This window comes from Nelumbo lutea, chromosome 7 (assembly GCF_056320005.1).
Source record: "Nelumbo lutea isolate HS-2025 chromosome 7, American lotus-T2T, whole genome shotgun sequence".
Taxonomy (NCBI): domain Eukaryota; kingdom Viridiplantae; phylum Streptophyta; class Magnoliopsida; order Proteales; family Nelumbonaceae; genus Nelumbo; species Nelumbo lutea.
Genome location: NC_142690.1, coordinates 9805771 through 9825393, shown reverse-complemented (window position 1 = coordinate 9825393; position 19623 = coordinate 9805771). Strand labels below are relative to the sequence as shown.

At 36.7% G+C, this 19623-nt stretch overlaps 1 protein-coding gene across 2 annotated transcripts; it reads right to left on the bottom strand.

Moving 5' to 3' along the window:
* Positions 1 to 589: 589 nt before the first annotated feature.
* LOC148845021 (hexokinase-3-like) lies at positions 590 to 19037 on the bottom strand. 2 transcript variants are annotated; one of them, XM_088953347.1, is made up of 9 exons: positions 18501 to 19037; positions 17358 to 17508; positions 17073 to 17255; positions 12822 to 12896; positions 5512 to 5667; positions 5312 to 5410; positions 5087 to 5214; positions 1258 to 1339; positions 590 to 1099 (listed from the first exon to the last, which is right to left on the bottom strand). In XM_088953347.1, exons 1-9 carry the CDS (start codon positions 18770 to 18772, stop codon positions 704 to 706), a joined length of 1542 nt encoding a protein of 513 aa, XP_088809473.1. In that variant the 5' UTR covers positions 18773 to 19037; the 3' UTR covers positions 590 to 703. The 2 variants fall into 2 exon arrangements, with proteins under 2 accessions (XP_088809473.1, XP_088809474.1); XM_088953348.1 differs by having other exon boundaries at positions 17406 to 17508; positions 18501 to 19028.
* Positions 19038 to 19623: the final 586 nt, after the last annotated feature.

The following is a 19623-nucleotide window of genomic DNA, read 5'->3' as shown; positions in this document are numbered from 1 at the left end:
ATGATGTGTGCCATAAATTTAGCCACGTGGAAACTCTAATTGACACATATTCCATGCTTTTTCCTCACCTGGATAATACTAACTCTTCTTTGTGTGATGACATGGCATGATTCAATCCAGCTTAGTTAAAATTCAGCTCCAAAGAATCACTATTTGATGAACGAGTTTCGAACTAAAAATGATTATTTTTCCAAGCTAAATTTCTCAGTTTCAAGAATCAATTTTTAAAATGAGTTTTGAACACAAACAAGACTTGTTTTGAAGATTTCTCATGCATCCAAACTTAAAAATTAATTCTTGGAATCGCAAAATTTGTGTGAGCATGTTCCACTCCCCGTATGACACAAATCATATTCAACTGTAAAAGACATCCTTACTAGCCCACAACTATATTGGGGTTCAACTTGTGCTGAGAGTCAGCAGTATATATGGTGCTAACGTTGGGGTGAATATAAGCTTGTTTAGGTATATGGGCTCAATAAAAAACGGGTAGAGAATAGAATTTATGATTTTCAGTCGTGGAATTTGAATTCAGATCCCACTTGTTGCCAGGGTAGCGAACAATCAACAACGGGCAATGGATTGGTGATTTTTGTAACAAAAATGAAAAGAAGAAAAAAGTAGATATTCACATGCAATATCTATGAAGGCATTGCACAACATGGAAGCTTCTATATATATATATATATAAGACTACTTTTTATCATTTTATGGCAACGTTTACAGGACCAATACTGGGATAAGAATGAGAAGCAGCAAGCAGAGCAGATCCGATTCCTGAGCCATCTTCTGAAACCTTGAGGACAACATACGGAGCCATTTCTTCCCCCAAAATCTCAGCCACAGCTTCATTCAAGTACTCCCTGAATAAGGAATAACTTGTGTACAAACCACCCTCTATCGCCACGACTGTTCTTCTCTTACTGCTTGATGTTTCACCACTCTTGGTTCTTCCACTCATAATGCCACCACTCCCATCCCTTCCAATTTTCTTCAAGATCCCTACGATACCTGCAGCAGCCAATCGGGCAGCCCTCCGGGTCACCACATCACATATTCTCACGATCAGCTTCCTCACCTTCAGTGGGACATCAGATATCTAAAAAAGGCATATCATTATCATTCAAAGAGAGAATAAGACTACAAAATTCATCCAAAAAAACAAAACCAGACAAAAAGGTAAGTTGTAACAGAAATTTTTTATACAAGGTAGAAGGAAAAATAAACACATCTGAACAAAGTAGACAACTATTGTACCTCAAGATTTTCTTTCAAGACTCTTGATACATCCTTCAAGTCAGGAGAATCATCTTCATGCATGGCAGCCATCAGAGGCGTCCTATACATACATTTAGAACTCGAGTAAAAATTTGTTGCATATTTGTCTACGAGATTCAGATAAAGAAAATTTAATGAACGGAAAGGTCTTTCCAAGTGTATAAAATCCAATGGCGATATGTAAATCCAATAAATATAACACATTGGTGTGCAACTGTCAATAGATGCTACTTTAAGTCGTTAAAGATGGTATTAACTCCGTAACACAAGAATTCTAAGAAGATTAAATAGACATCCATGTACTCCTGATTAATGCCTATAACGTATAATCCCGGACAAATCTAATGTTTCCAAGTTAAAAAGAATTCCATTGGCTACATTGCCAGGAGTACAACAAAAGCTGTGCAAAAGCCATAGAGTTTAACAACAATAGAAAGACTATTCGCATGATGTTGAGAACAATGCAGAACTCAAAGCAGATACAGAAGGATTCCAAAAGAAGTCGCACAAGGAAAGATGCAGAGTTAAAAAAAATTACAAACTACTATCATATCTGCAACCCATACATCTTTCCCTACACCTGCAGTTGAGTCTCAATTACATTTATGGACAACCCAAAACAACCACTAAAGGCAGGCCTACCCTGTTTGAATTAGATCAAATGAGAAAGAGATTCAGATGAATAGCCTGATAGTTGATCTCTATCTGATTCCACTAAATCATATATGGAGTCCATCCAGAAGAGACTCCAATTCTTAGCTATTGGACCAATGATTTTACCACTTGAATGGTAATTGGAAGGTTAACATAGTCCAGAATGAGTTTCATCCATTTACAATCCGTATAGTACATTGCAGAATTTCTTCATAACTATTGACATATCAGACCACTTGAATGCTAGATATCCAGGTCAATGCAGCAACTAGGGGGCAACAATGCGTGACGCCCAGGCAGGCGTGCCCTTGGCCCTCAACTTTCAAATATTTCGTCTTCTGAAGTTTCTAAATACTATCAAACATGGCGTGTACTTCTGCAATTGTAGATCTTAGTAGACAGAAAGCTGTATGGCTTCACTTTCTCAAACTACCAACAGAAATAAAATTACAAAAGAATTCTGACCCGAAGTGATCAATAAGGGAGTCAATGCCAAAATGTTATGACAGAGAATAATGTGGACGGTGGGTATAACTAAGCATGAACAGTAAAGATGCTAAATAATTATTATGTAGAGAGAAGAAAAAGGAAAAGACTAATTGCCATTGCTTAAAGAAAAGCTGATAATTAGCATGGTTATGCATGCCACCCACCACAAGGGACTTTCTTGTACATTATTATTATCTCTTCTCCCTGCCCAAGTTTCATGTCCCTATCTCTTCTCCCTCTTAGCTAGGACATTTTCCCTTTCCACAGGAAATCTAAGGCTGTTATGCTAGAGTGGTAAAAACAAAAACGAAAAAACAAACCCAACAACAGGGTATGTAATAGTAAACCAACAAAAAGGTAAACTTTACACTATGCTTTTTATCAACAAATGCCCTCCTTCACAGACCCAGAGAGATAATAATATAATAGTGTGACGAGCAGACAAAATGGGCTTCATTTCAGTTCCATTTTAGTGTTCTTGTGATTGGGCTGGATATGGGTTTTATATCTTTCTAAGAATAAATTTTTGGGTCCATGTCGAGTCTTTAGGCCAAATCTTCTCCAACATAAAGCAAACAGATCAAAGTTGATTAATCATCATGCAACGGTCATTTAATCGTTCTTAAGAAAGAAATATTAAAAGAAAATCAGTCAGAATTTGGAATTTTGATGGCTATTCTATTTGATCTTCCCTTTTGGTTGTCATGAGCTGAAAATCCTTGTTTTTTTCTCAAAAACCTAAGGCCTAGTTTGTTTTCAGTGCAATTTCATCTGATGCAAAAATATGGGAATACAAATGATTTGAGTGCAAACTCTGGTTCATTTCTGTTTCAGCTCTTGTCTCATCTTATTTGTTTGCATTACCAATGAAGTACAAAAAAAAATGAAACCAAAAATAGATAAAACACGAAGTAAAAAGTAAATCAGAAATTGCATTCTTCACTATAAACAAACGAAACCTAAGAAATTAAATGCATGGGATGCACGCAAAGAAATATCACTGAAAAGGTCTGTTTCATCATTTCAATTACAAAGATGAATGAGAGCTCAGCCACTTTGATAGTTGAAATTATTTGCAATGCACGCAAAGAAATATTCATGCACTTTTACACGGGGTCCGTTTGGTTCGCAGTCAGAATCAGAATTGGAATTGGAATCGAAATCCTCCAGAATCGGAATTGGAATGGGCCATTCCCATAGTCTGTTTGGTTCAGACATAAATGGGAATGGGAATTGAAATCAGCAGGAATGGGATTTCATTCCTAAGGGAGGGGCAGAGAATGGCCAATCCAGCAGGAATGGGAATGGGATTCCAATTCCATCCAACCAAACAGCTGGAATCAGAATAGCCCATTCCAGAGCCCTATTCCCATGAACCAAACAGGCCTCTGAGATGTCTTTGTGTGATAAAACTCCCAGTTTGCATTCTGTATATAAAACCATGTGGATACTTATAAGCATATCAATAGTGTATAATAGTGTATAATCACATGCATGGATGGTGGATAGACAGAAATACAGATGCCACTAGATGATTGAAATGATTATCCCATTCCAAAATAATGATGATGATATAAAAATGATATGCAATGAAAGGTTCTGGTATTACATTACATTACATGCATGATGCTCCCCAACTTGTCTAGATTTATCATATACAAAATTCTGATGTCCTATTTCTACTACTTAATGTCACGATAAACTTCATTCATGCATTTTTTTTTGGATAGTCAATAGTAAATTTGACTTTTATTGCATACTTAGAAATCACTTTACCATCCAAAGGGGAAAATAGCAAGGTACAAGTACAAAACAGCCCAGGCTCAGCAAACCATCTTTTATCAGAATAAATTCTTTAGAACTCAATCCCTGGCCCTGGTGCTCCAACACAAGATTCTCTCCGGTAAACTTCATTCATGTGGCATATAAAGAACGCACAAAATTCTCATGTAAGTTATCCAAAGACTTTGCAACTGATGTTACAGCTAAGCAGATAGGTTGGATCACTTAGTTATTCCATTTGGCTGATTTGCATCAGCATGGTACAGAGGTGAAAAGCAGCAGCTCTCTATATTAATCCATGTAACCACAGGCTAACTGACAGCAAATGGTCATGTACTGTGAATGAGCAACATAGAAGAAAAACTGTGCCTATCATGAAATAGAGAGTAAAGTTCAGGATACCTAAGGTGTCAATAACTGCTGCTTAGACCGCGTCATTGCACCTTACGAACAACTTTGAGACCTAGGTTTTAGAACTTCAGAAAAGAAAAGGAAGGACAAAGGATCTTAAACAGATAGCTGCAGCCACAGCACCAAGACACAAATCAAGTGAGGGGCAAGATATAGGGTGACAATGGGGGAAAAGAATGTTCATGTCATAGGAAGAACTATCAAAAGCAATAAATACAATTAAAGATCAGGTTATTTAAAATCCTATAGAAATTAAGCAATGTTGAAATCAGAATATTAAAAACAAGAAAACAACATCAATATAAATTGCAGATACTTGTAGGAATATAAAGAGAAAGAGGATTTCCATACAATGACCAATGTTTCACTCACCCAATTATAGGCTTATCATTGATGAGATTCTCTAGATGTTGAGCAGGGGGATATACCAGATGTTTATATTAAGATAGAAAAATCTATTAATGAAACTTACTTCAAGATAAATGGCACTGATAGCCTAGAAGTAGCATCCCCAAAAATATCTGATTCCTTTGACATCCTAAGCATTACCCTCCTTACAATATCACCCAGATACATTCCTGATATCATCTTCTCAAACCCCTGAAGCCAAAATTACAAGGCCATGTCATACACTAAATCCATGAGGAAGGCAAGTTTGAGAAAAAAAAAATGTTTTTCAATAGTAGCTGGCTCTTGCCTGATCATTTGGGTTAGGACTATCACTATCTAGATCAATATCGTACGAAGTTCTTGGCAGATGGGTTGACCAGAAGTTTCCCCATTCCATGTTCACAACCTGATTAACAGCAGATGGCTTAGAATGAGACATAAACAGTACAACTGTACATGAATTCAGTTATTAAATCATTATGAATTAGAGCTACGAAGAAAAGATACCATGCCTCCAGATTTTGTCAGAAGGCCTTGACACTTGATAATTGAATCTGTCTGCTCCACATAGCAAGCATTTGTGCCTGTTCCAATAATCACTGCAGCAACAGTGTCCGCATCATGATAATGTCCAAGAGCTAATGTTCCCACAGTATCATTCACCTGCTTACATAGACCAGAGAATTATGCTCATATGGCCTAGCTACGTTACTAGCATCTGTAAATACAATAATATATAATATATAAACAAAGATTTATAGTATATATAGCATGCATAACTACAAATGTATGGGCATAAATAGAAACAATATTTTGGGCATATAGTTTTGAAATTATGTGTCAAAACGGTGTCCTAATTTGTTTGCTTTTTGTGTTTGCTCTTTGTGCCACCACAAACCCTTCACACCTTTTTGTAACCATAGTTTTGGCCTTTAAAAAGAAAGGGGAGAGGGATAAAAAAAAATCAACTACCATCAGTTGGAAATATTTGAGTTTGCCTTGGATTTTGAGAAATGAGAAACCATATCCCTGTTTACTGTAGTAGCAATCGTGTCCATCTACAGATCTTACGTTGAATAAATAAAGAAATGGAAAAATAACTCAATAGGAGAGAGGAATCAGACTTAAGTATTGGGGTTCACACCTAAAAGTATATTGGACATGCATCCATGCCTACACATTAGATGAGTTATGACAAGAAGTGCTTCGTACATTAAATGGACAATTCTGGCCACAATACCGAGTTAACGACAAATTTGAGCTTTCTATGTATCTTTGCACTCTTTCAGAAGGAATTTTCAGGATTGGGAAATTCCTGTCCTGGCTGACCTACTCGATCTGCTCTCCCTTCAACCCCTAAATCTGCTCAAAGAAGACAGCTGGTCCTGGACTTGGAGTACAGATGGCCTCTTCTCAGTCAAGTCATTTGTCACTCACATGACAATGAGTACTTCAGAAGAAATGCCTGCCTCCAGAATCTGGAATTCAACCTCTCCCTCAAAAATCAATGCTCTAGTGTGGGCGGCAGTTCTAGACAGGTGTTTAACTAAAGCCCACCTATGTAAGAGAGGGGTTCATATTCAGGATCAGAGGTGTGTGTTATGTGGTCAGGGAGTGGAAGATACCAGTCATCTGTTTCTGCACTGCTCAATTTCTGCTAGTATTTGGAATCACTTTCTTGGTTCGGTGGGTCTTGCCTGGTCAATGCCAGCTTCGGTGAAGGAGATGATGTGGAGCTGGGGATTACAGGGATTGTCAAAGCTTGCTTCAGTAGTGTGGATGTCCATTCTGGCGGCAGTTATCAGTACCATTTGGGCAGAAAGGAACAATAGATTATTTCAGAATATCTATAAGGATCCGAAAGACCTGATAGCTATTTCTTTTGGAAAGCTGATTTCTTGGGTCTCGGCTTCGAAGGGAATCATAGTCGTCAAGGCGTCGCCTAGGCAACTAGGCGCCCTTGGCTGGGCGCCTCGCCCAAACGCCTTGACTTATAGCAACTAGGCGCCCACCTAGGTGACAAAAATGACAAGGTGGGCGCCTTTTATAATATCATTTATATTGCTGTATCTTATTAATGTATGTGTTAATACATTTTATTATATGCTATATATATATATAATTATACTTTGTTTTAATGTTACTATTGAAATTTAAAAGATCGAAAGGTTTTGAGAAGAGAAAAAGAAAGAAAAGAAAGAGGAAAGAAAGAATAGAATAATAAAGTTATTTTTTCTATCCTCTTTCTCTCTAATTAAATAAAACAGAAACTCCATCCTTGTTTTTGTTTTCTATTTTACTTTCCATCTTGAATATTTATCATATAAAGTTGATAACCGTCTTTAGCTGCTAATTAATATGAATTTTCTCTATTAAATACTTATTATAGTAGTATTATTTTTTAAAATAATGAAATTAATATATGTAAAAGATTTTTATCTTTTAGATGTGATGATTTACCACATTTTTAGAGGAAATTTAATGTTCTTAATAAAGAGAATTGCTATTTTTTCAATTAGCATACATGCTGAATGGTATATAAAAATAGGAAACTAGCCCAAAGTCAGATTTTTATATTATAAAATTTTTATCGCCTAAGTGACTAGGCGCCCCAGTGTTGCCCAGAATCGCCTTGAAAACTATGAAGGGAATTCAGGCTGCTCAGTTGGGGACTGGGCTGAATTCTAGGAGCCTTTGGCATCTGTAATTTTGCTATGTTTGGGCTGTTTCACCTTCTAAGGTGTTAGTTGTGGGGCCTTTGTACTAGTATTTTCTATCAATAAAATTACATTACCTTTTCTAAAAAAAAAGTATCTTTGCACTCTAATTACTCTGTAATTTAACCAATGTTTTCAGCCCATCATTGACCAAGATGATCAAAGCATTTGACAACCAAGAGGCCAAGACCATTTGATCCAACTTAACCCATCAATACACAAAAAACAGTTGACTTCGTCAAAAAGCCATTCAACCAGACAGCTAAACCACTGCACCAGTCAACCTAATTTACATTTTTTTTGGAAAAGGTAAAGTAATATTTATTAAGATAAGAAATACACAATGGAGGCTGAGATCGGTCCCAGAAAAGGCCGACTGATCAAATCAGCAATTAACATTCCACCAGGAACTAGAAAGAAAAATAGCTGACACATTACAATTTCTGAAATCCTCAGACACAGACACCCAAGACATCAGTTTGCCCACTGTTTTCTGAATTAGCTCTTCCGGACTTAAAGCCTTGTTACAGAACATCCTTCTATTCCTCTCAGACCAGATGGGCCAAAACACAGCAATTGGAATCGTCTTCCAAACAGCCTTCTTTTTCTTGCTCAAACCCATGAGCTTCCAGCAACACAACAGCTCCTTAACCGACCTCGACATAAACCAACTTAAGTTCATGGAGCTGAGGAAATGACTCCACAGCTGAGCAGAAAACGGGCAGTTGATGCACAAATGGTCAGTGGATTCATCACTACTCCCACACAGACTGCATGACAGGTCCAAAATCTGAATGCCCCTTCTCACAAGGCTAGCTCTAGTAAGACTTTTATTAAGAGCCATAGTCCAAACTAGGAAGTTAGATTTAGTTGGGCTGGTGGGATGTCACACTTGACAGCCAAGGAAATCAGGAACACCACTACTACAGAGGTTAGAAGCCAGAGACTTGACAGAGAACACACCATCTGAGTTCCACTTCCACTGCCACTTATCCTCTGAACTGTACTCCAGCTCATGATTCTGAAGACAGGTCAACAGATTCAAAACCCCAGCCACCTCCCAATCAAAAAGGTTCCTTCTAAATGAAGGAGACCAATGAACTGAACCACCAGATATACTATAGCACTCTGCAACTGAAGCCTCTTGATTCGAAGCACACTGGAAGAGGAGAGGATAGGAATCAGCAAGGGGTTCATATGAGCACCAAGAGTCCTTCCAAAATTTGGTCCTAATACCATTGCCAACTTTAATTGAGACCCCAGCAGCCAGAGCTGAAAATTTCTTCATTATCCCTCTCCACAAAGAGTTATCCCAAATGGGAGGAGGGTCCCTCGTTCTCCAATTACCCCATTCCACACCATATTTGCTAGCAATGAGAGATCTCCACCAGGCATCATTTTCTGCTACAATCTCCAAACCCACTTGCAGAGGAGAGCAGAATTAAAAGATTTCAACTTCCTTATGCCTAACCCCCCTTCATCTTTGGGGAGGCAGACTTGCTCCCAACTCACCAAATGCACTTTTTTCTCCTCCTCCCAACCTCTCCAAAGAAAACTCCTTTGAAGCTTTTCAAGCTGATTTGCAACATTGTTTGGAATAGAAAAAAGAGACAGGAAATAGGTGGGTAAATTGGAGAGAGTACTCTTAATCAGAGTCACCCTACCCCCAAAAGAAAAGTATTTTGCCTTCCAAGAGGCATCATTTTCTGCTACAAATCTCCAAATCCACTTGTAGAGGAGAGCAGAATTAAAAGATTTCAACTTCCTTATGCCTAACCCATAGTTGTCAAGGCGTCACCTGGGCGGGCCTAGGTGCCCTTGGCTGGGCGCCTCGCCCAAACGCCTTGACTTTTAGCAACTAGGTGCCCTTCTAGGCGACAAAAATGACAAGGCAGGCGCCTTTTATAATATCAGTATATTGTTGTATCTTATTAATGTATGCATTAGTACATTTGATTATATGCTATATATATATATATATATCAATTATATTTTGTTTTATTGTTTTACTATTGAAATTTAAAAGATCAAAGGGTTTCAAGAAGAGAAAAAGAAAGAAAGAAAGAAAATAAAAGAAAGGGGAAAGTAACCATAGAATAATAAAGTTCTTTTTTTCTATTCTCTCTCTAATTAAATAAAACAGAAACTCAATCCTTGTTTTTTTTTCTATTTTACTTTCCATCTTGAATATTTATCATATAAAGTTAATAATCTTCTTTAGCTGCTAATTAATATAAATTTGCTTTATTAAATACTTATTATAGTAGTAGTATTTTTGAAAATAATGAAAGTAATATATGTAAAAGATTTTTATCTTTTAGATGTGATGATTTGCCACATTTTTTGAGGAAATTTAATTTTCTTAATAAAGAGAATTGTTATTTTTCAAGTAACATACATGCTGAATGGTATATAAAACTAGGAACTAGCCAAAAGTTAGTTTTTCATATTATAAAATTTTTATCACCTAAGCGACTAGGCGCCCCAGTGTCGCCCAGAATCGCCTAGACGCTTTGAAAACTATGGCCTAACCCCCCTTCATCTTTGGGGAGGCAGACTTGCTCCCAACTCACCAAATGCACTTTTTTCTCCTCCTCCCAACCTCTCCAAAGAAAACTCCTTTGAAGCTTTTCAAGCTGATTTGCAACATTGTTTGGAATAGAGAAAAGAGACAGGAAATAGGTGGGTAAATTGGAGAGAGTACTCTTAATCAGAGTCACCCTACCCCCAAAAGAAAGGTATTTTGCCTTCCAAGATGCCAGCTTTCTTTCCATTCTCTCAATTACCAGGTCCCAAATTGCAGAAGAACCACCACTCACCCCAGAGGGAGCCCCAGATATTTGACTGGAAGGGACTCTATCTAACAAGCCAAGATTCCAGCACAATCTACTAAATTGGAAACCTGACCCACTGGGATAATTTGACTCTTGTTCCAATTGACTTTTAGACCAGAAACCACTTCAAACCAAGATAAGATCCCAAGGATTAACTCTACTTGTGAGAGGGAGGCATCCACAAAGCATAACGTATCATCTGCAAAATGGAGAATATTCACCTTCTCTCCCCTCGGAGCAATTGCAAAACCTCCCCACTCACCGGAAACAACAGCCTTCGTATAGAATAAAGTGAGGATCTCCATTACACATATAAAGAGTAGAGGAGACAGAGGATCACCCTATCTAAGACCCCTGGAACTATCAAAGCAGCCTGCGGACTGTCCATTAACCAAAATTGAGAACTTTGGAGAGGTGATACAAACTTTTACCCAGTTCCTCCATTTCTGCCCAAAATTCATCTGCTGTAAAATGTTTTTTACATTTTCTGCCTTGCTTCAAAAAGGAGTGTGCCTCACCTTGTACCTTGGGTGCAAAATGTCTCTTACGCTTTTTTGCACCTTGTACTTTTAAAATACTGAGTAGAATCTGACCTAATATTCCAATCTAATGGCTTAGATCTATTATTTTGATCAAATGGTTTTGATCCATTCAACCCAGACGGTCAAATTATGAACCATCACATAGAAAGGAGAATAAGCAATCACCATTGATTTGAACATCCACTTAAAAATTTCTGTTTTATGTTAAGAACTTTCTAGTAGCAATGGATTTAGGTAAATGCAATTAATTCTTCTAAATTCTCAAAACTTTAGTCATCCAAACATTCCTATATATAATTATAGTCCCTTCATACATATTATTATCCTTATATTCCAATCTAATGGCTTAGATCTATTATTTTGATCAAATGGTTTTGATCCATTCAACCCAGATGGTCAAATTATGAACGTCACATAGAAAAGAGAATAAGCAATCACCATTGATTTGAACATCCACTTAAAAATTTCTGTTTTATGTTAAGTACTTTCTAGTAGCAATGGATTTGGGTAAATGCAATTAGTTCTTCTAAATTCTCAAAACTTTAGTCATCCAAACATTTCTATATATAATTATAGTCCCTTCATACATATTATTATCCTTATACTTATTTTAGTCCATTTTCCTTATAAAAATGACATCTCAAAGCTTATGCTTTTATTGATTGGAAGATCCTTGCACGATGTCTCATACCTCTACCTTCTAAAACATTGGTCATTGTCAAAATCTTGTGATTCATGGTACGATTCATGATTTGAATCATGAAGCCAAAGGGTTTTGATTTGAATCTTATGTCTAAATCCTTTTCTGCAAAAACCTTACAATTTTTGTATGAATCCTACAATTTGATGCATAAATCTGATGATTTATATGATTCCTATGATACACTACGATTCAAATAAATTCAATTAAGAATTAGTTCTCTACTTTCGTCATTTTTTTTGGTTTATAATTAGTTTTGTAAGGGAGGCTTGTTTTAAAGCACTTACAAGAAATGAAGAAAATGATTAATTTGCGTTATTTAAGACCAAGCATTTAGTTCATTTTCTGTCATATGTAGGTTAAAGAGCCGTTTGTGGATTATTTGACTTTCAAGTTAAACTTGATTATATCATCTTAGGCTTCTATTGCACATGGGATAAATTCTACTGTTTTAGGTACATATACGGTAGATACAGATTAAAAATAGGGTGAAACCACTTTCCTGCATATATTTGTCATTTTAGCCTATCTATATTTAATTTTTTGACAACTTACTGTTACAGAAAATTTTGAATAAAAAGTTAGTTACCTATCCACCAAAAAAATCATTTGCACTGTGAAAAGTGTACAATTTTTTCCTTATTTTCAGTGTCGGCCTTTTGGGGGAGTTCTGAAATTTAATCAGATCCAATTTGGAAATTCAATTTTTTTAATCAGAATACAAATTGAATTCAAAGTTTCAAACATGACATTCTAATAACCAAATTGATCTCCAGTGTACCCCAATTCAATCCAAATCCTATCTGTTCACAGACCCAAGAATGAGCAATTCATATATCTGAAGAGTAGGAACAATGATTTCACTGACCCTAATCTAGTAATCTAGCCATCTGAACTACTGAAGAAAGCAACATACCAAATTAAATTATGTGGCCCCAACACAACTAAAAAGCATGCATTTTGCTCATGTATGCTGCCACCCAAAATCCAGAAAATCATGATGATCAATAAGATGGTGCCTTACCAATGCTACTACCCGCATATCAAGTCCTCTCTTTCTTATTGTTTGCTGCAAACATTCAGAAACATCTTTTCCAATCTGACAGGCAAACATAACACATCAGGAAAGAGGTTGCAGAATACATATGCAGTATAATGCGTGCATGAACTTTATATGCATTGCATACGTGTATAGTTTGTGTCATACATATATGTTCATTCCAAAATGGTTCCAATAACCCTAGATCAAATCAATAATTATTGCAATTCCTGTATGATAAAATTATTTAATCTAAATGGAAATAAAAATTTATTCAATTAAAAATGGTAAGTTGGATAGGAAAACAAGTCCAAACAAGTCAAGCATTTTCCGCAGATAATTAAAGAGGGTAAACCAATTATACTTCCCCTGGGGTTTTGGTCAAATACTATGACCTCCCCTCAGGTTTAACTATTAACTTGCTTACACCTTGCTTTGGGCTAAGTTACCTATTCCACCCCTCCAATGATCACATTGAATGGAATTTCACAGAGAAATTGGACATTGAGGCCCATTGCAGATCCCTGGTGTACCAATGTATTTCTCCAACTGCATTCACAATTTCATTCAATAGTGTTCAAAAATGTAGGATTTGTCCCTCGAGCAGATCCAGCAAGGGTATTCCTTCTCCCTCTACCTATTCATCCTCACGGCCCAAGTCCTGCCCTTATGATTAGCTCTGCAATCAAAAATGGTGAATTGAAAGGGCTTAGGTTACAGAGGAACAGCACGATCCTCTCAAGCATATTTTTTGCAACAATAGTGTGCTACTCTGAAAGCCAACATTCTAATTGCCATAAAATTTATGCAACTTATTAGGACTACTTCAGGGCATCAAGCTAGCTAATTAATTTCCAGAAGTCAGAGGTCTCCTCCAGTGCTAACACCCCAGAAAAGCTTCCAAAGACGTGTTTATCAGTTCTGTATTGGCCACTTTCCCTGCTTTTGCTGTGAATCATTTTAAGATTCCTCAATAGATCAATAACACCATTACACTAGAAATATACATCTTTTTTTCTGGGGACAGGAGAACAAGATGAAGCTTAGTTGGGACAATTGGATTCACATGGAGGAGGGAGGCCCATGGAGACTGGCACACTACCTGACTGAAGCCACAGATATTTTGGACACCTTGGCTGTAAATCTAACCTGGATTCCCAGGGAGCTAAATTCTACAGTTGACGGTTTGGCTAGATCGGGCATCTTTAGAGAAAACTTGTATAGTAAAAGAATTCCTGCCTTTGTAATTTCTATTGCTGGTTCTTCCTGTACACTGTACACAATCTCATGTACTTTCTCTTTTTTTTTAATACAATCAGTTATCTTTTCTCAAAAAAAAAAAAAAAAAAACTGGATTAAATCTTGCAGAGTTAAAGCTAGCAGTGCCATGGGATTTTGTAATATGGTTGCACTCAAAACGGCATTATTGGATCACCATTTTTTGTGAAAAGTTCATTTTACAAAACGGTGCTTCTTTGATTAAGAAATAGTTTCTAAGTAGTTATTCATTCTTGGTTTACTAATTTGAGCTTCTTTTCCTAGGGCAAGAGAAATCAAAGGATGAATTGGTAAGAAGGAATAACCATCAAGGTCATACATTGGCTGAAAATTTTAAATCTTTTCAAGGCCTTTTCGGTAGATGACTTGCTTAGAGGCTGGAGTGCAGTAGCAGGCTCATCTTCCTCATTTACTACTATTCTTGAAAGTTGGTCCTCTTCTTTACAGCACAGGGTAAAATTGAATTTTGATAGCAGTTCTGTAGGCAACCCTGGCCCCTCTGGAGTTGGGGGCGTTTTTAGAGATGTGGAAGGAAAAAACCTGGCTCTTTTCTCTGGACCAATTGGGCTGCGTAACTCACTTAGGGTGGAGGTAATGGCACTACTGCAAGGGCTCAGATTGGCAAAACAATTGGGCTTTCAGCAGCTGGAAGTGGAGGGAGATTCAAAGTTGGTAATATGCTGGATGCAAACAAATAGCTAGGCACTTGGACCCTTAGACAAACTGTAAGGGAAATTTTGAATCTAACAAGGGAGCTTAGGGTACAGTTCAAATGGGCTAGAAGATCAGCAAATCCCTTGACCAATGCTCTAGCAAAGCAAGGGGTTAATAGGGAAATTTTATTTTGGGCATGTTTGTAAGACTGTTTATGATTTGGGGATCACCTTTTTGAAGGTGATAGTCGTTCTATTTTCTTTGAAGTTAATGAAAGTTACCATTTCCGATCAAAAAAATCAAAATAACTTATTTTATTAGCCAGAGTTAAATTCACCATCATGCTCGGTTTCTAGCTTACCAAAAGACAGCTGAAGCAGCTGAACTGAAAGGCTTACTGTTTTGTGATTTAGTAAACAAGTTATTAAGTAGGGTTTTGACCTCCTTTAATGGTTTGAGATGAAATTGGGTTGATTGCTATACCCTCAAATATTTTATCATTTAACTATTTTATTTATCAACTGAAAGACAAAGGACCTAAGAATCAGTTGAGCCACTCCATCTGTTATCAAACAGCCCCTAGATAAGGATACATAGAAAGGCCAATAGACCATTACCCAATGTTAATCCCAGCTATCTAAGGTCTTGGGAGGGGTAGCTTGGATACAATCCCAACTATTGGCATATTTTTTTTTTTGCACAAAGTAATTACTCTCAGACTGGAACCTGCGTTCTCATGCTTGCAAACCCAAGATTTTACCATTAAACCAAGCAATGGCCCAATGGCCCCTAAGTAAGAATCTATCCTGAACCACAATAATATAGGAAAAGGGCAAAGATCAACAGAAAATTTTCCCTACCACAAAAGGCAAATTCCAAGGAAGATGGATGACAACAAAAACTATGTTTCCCAACTAGGAAAAGCATTCATCTATTTTCAAAACTCCAAACTATTCCATGGACTTTTCATGATAGAAGTGTATAATAACCTTTCATTCAGCCAAGGAGCAAATTAGCAAAGCTATGTTTCCCCTCCTTCAATAGGCAAAAGCACATGACAAAAGGAGCCAACTTCCAAAAATATGTTTATCAATTCTAATAGTGTGATAAGCCTACAAAAGATTGTCAAGTAAATCTCCCGAATCCACTGAATCTATTTAACTTCAAAAAGGTAGAAATAAAACAAAAGCTGATATATGGATTTTCAACAACAGAAGAGAAAATTAGCATTCTCTCCATCTGCAATAGCAAAGGGTTATAGGGACATTCAAACTCACCTAAGAGTATCTTAATTACCATGCTATCAAAGATCCACCATAAGAACTTAGTGATGCAATCTAGCAGGAGGAAGGATCATCACAGAAAATCAATCTAGATCATATTTTTTAACCAAAAAAATAATGTAAAGAAAAGAATATACATGTAGAAGTTTCAGGCTTCAAGGATGTCACAAATCATCCTCATTAACAGTGCAAAGCTTCTGACTCTCTGGAATGAGAATAAAGGATGCAAGTTACTTATAGGTCTAAACTCTAAACAATTTGAATTGTTATTTTTCTTTCGGCTCTATGCACTATCCAAATTAACAAAGGATTGGAGAAAAATCTTTAGAATATAAAACTAGTTAAATGCCATGGATTGAACCACCTAAACTGCCATGACCAAAAAATATTAAATAGAAAAGTTAGAAAAAACACTAAAAAATTATTCAAATTATTTGATCCTCTCTTTAGCCATCAGTCCATCATACCTAAGGACAAGTAGTGATTTTTTTTCCTATGCCATGAACAATTTGAACCTTGGGACCTGGCTGTTTTGCACTCTGATGTTTCTTAACTACGGGTTCTCTATTAATTTTCTTGAACTTCATGTTTAAAGTCAATTGATCCAAACATCCTTGAGTTACATCAGTAGAAACCTATAAGTTAGGATATCCGCTTTAAGCTGCTATCAACATTCAAGTATTAGACAGATTCAGATGCTATTAGTAATCATAAATCCATACTCTTTTTTAACCCAAAAATTTACTCCCGGTGGAGGGGCAGCCACCTATTTTGCAAATATAACAAGAAATGATTTCTAATTGCAGATAATACTTTGTGGTTAAATTTATTAAAAAAAGGTTTACCATAATTCTACCAATCACAAGTAGATTAAATAATATAGAATTAAATTTCAACTGGGGAGATAAGAGATGCTTTCAATGAATTCTGTTATGAAGAATATAAATCAAAGAAATGTTTAGCAAAGAAAAGGTTTATGTAACATGTATTTTTTCTATATTTGGAATAATATCCAACTTACCATGTCTTCAATGGAAAATCCTTTTGTCCACTTGATGAGAATGCCTGATGAAACAGATGTTTGTTTAACAGGAAAAGAAAACGTAAAGCCAAGCTCCCTCCTTTTGTCCAGCATAGACATAGAGCCGTTGCCCTCTCTCTCAACAAACTGCTCTAATTTTGAGACAATAAAATCAAAAAGACCCTGCATTCATGAGGAGTATGTAAATTTGGTAAGACTGTAAGATTTTAGAGCTATCCAAACAAGTTTTTCTTTTCTTTTTCCTTTTTTAGGGGGGTGGGGTACCTCACTTGTACTAGTCATTAAATGTTGGGGAATAGGTTGTCGATCCACCTCATGTCCCAAGATCAATGAATTTTCCCCCCCTAGCTGAACCCGCAATACTCTAAAATTGGTTCCGCCAAGATGGAGTGCATAGTAAGTTCCTTTTTCATTCCTGGAGGAAAGATCACAACAATAAATTGACTCCCTCCCTCTCAATCAATATAAAAGTGGAAATGCAACGATCAGAAGTCCTGAATAGTTGCTGGATCAAACAATCAGCGGTGCACGTCACTGAAATAGTTCAGTAATGAAGCCAAGAAATCAATAAAAAATAAGGATTCCATGTCCCTCCCTCCTTTCACATTGACAACAATTTAAACAAATATATGCAATAACAAATGAGAGAAAACTGCAGATAGATCCATTTGATTAATTTACAGTGTAGTATACAGTAAGTTCCGTACAAACAAACAAAACCGCCACCATAACTAGGAAAAGAAGATTATATTATTCTCTTCACTTGAAGGAAAAAGTATGAATAATAGAAGACAGTTTTCCATAATAAAATGCACAATAAAGAAATGAAACAGTGGAACCAAAAGGGAAAAGAATGAAAAAACAAACTTCTATCAAATTCAAAATTAACAACTCAAGGCAATACCAGTGACGATTTTTAAAAGAGTTCAATTTGCACAACAACAATAAGGAAACAGAAAAAGAACAAGTTACCCTTCAAATAACTATTAATCAGGAGAACAAAATTGCAAAGACATTGGTGAAAAGAATAAAACAACACAACAAATCTATTCTAATGTCAAAGACATGACAATCAAGGCAAAATAGAATAAAATAAATTTAAAAAATGAAACTCTATAAAGCACAGAAAGTGGACACCAATAGATAGAACCAAAAGAGTGAAGGCTAATAAAACATTAAAACCTCAATAAAAATAATAAAAAAACAGACAAAACCACTTCCAATCAACAAAAGAACACAAAAGAATAACAAAAAAACCTAGAAATGCTAAAACCTGAGAAACTAATGAACAAGCGGAGACGCATGGACCATCCAATTAATCGTCCCAGTGACAAGAGTAAAACCCATAAATCCTCAACAAAAGATAAAAGAGAGAAAGGACGAGAGAGAGAGAGAGAGACTCATTACCCGTCGGGGAGATTGTCAACGAAGGTGAGAAGCATCTTGAGTTTGCTCCCGCCTTCAGATGCCAACCCTGCGTGCATCTCAACGGCCATTGCATCAACAACCTGCTTCAATCTTCCTATCGACGTGGAACATCCCTCTTCTAATTCCTTCAAGATACCCACCACCCTGCTCCACTTCCGCCGGCTCTTTACTCTTCGACTCACCAATATAGCTGCGATCGTACACGACGCCACTGCACAACTCAAAGCCAAACCGAAGCCCACCTTCCCCATCGCTACCTTTCACCCCCCACCACTCAAGTCATGGAAACGACATAGCTTAAAAATAAAAAAATAAAAAAAAAAAACTTTCATCACTCCATTCTCCCTCTTATGTCTTCTTTCACTTCAACTCGCGTCGACCGGATTGCTTTTCCCGGCAGGAAATCAGAAAGAAGTCAGTGAAGAGGAACTGTTCGACTAAATGCCCAAGAGAATTGATGTTGCAGTGATAAACAGACAGGCCAAGCGGAGAGACAGAGAAAGACAGGGAGAGAGGAGAAGGAGAGGTTCTTTGTTTGCTTTTTAAGTAGTGTTGGAAAGCGAAATGATGTTTGCCAATTTTGAAACGGAATGACTGATTTGCCCTTAATCTAATTCGGCAATTACAGATTTGTTGCCAATTCCCTCTGTCATTTTCTGTCATTAGAGAATTCCACGCCATTGGAAATTGACTCGAGTCAATGGAGGGGCTTTCAGTACCTATTTGGCATTTCCTTTACTGGATATTACGATTTTGCCATTAATTTCAGAGGAAACCAACTAAACAAATATATTGATGATTTGTTGACTAATGGACATGACCTGCTCTCCAATAGGGAGATAACACATGCAAACAGGAAATGATTGGACTTTACTTTTGTAAAAGTGCTTTTTGAAAAATCTGTTTCAAAAAGTCAGGGACATAAATAAGATTCACTTCCTACACCACATATGCCTGATTTTATGTGGAAAAAAAAAAAGATTGTATGTGACATCCCACATTAGAAGACGATGCTCCCACGCCACAAAACAACCTACAACAGTCCAAATTAGGTGAGATCTGTTATCCTTCAAATGTTTAGGCTGCGTTTTGGTAAGGGTGC

Coding starts and splice junctions, on each gene's coding strand:
- LOC148845021 (XM_088953347.1), bottom strand. CDS start 18,772: ATGGGGAAGGTGGGCTTCGGTTTGGCTTTGAGTTGTGCAGTGGCGTCG. Junction 17,256..17,357: donor TAATGACTAGTACAAGTGAG/GTACCCCACCCC, acceptor TCATGAATGCAG/GGTCTTTTTGATTTTATTGT. Junction 1,340..5,086: donor TCAGTGCCATTTATCTTGAA/GTAAGTTTCATT, acceptor ATGTATGTATAG/GACGCCTCTGATGGCTGCCA.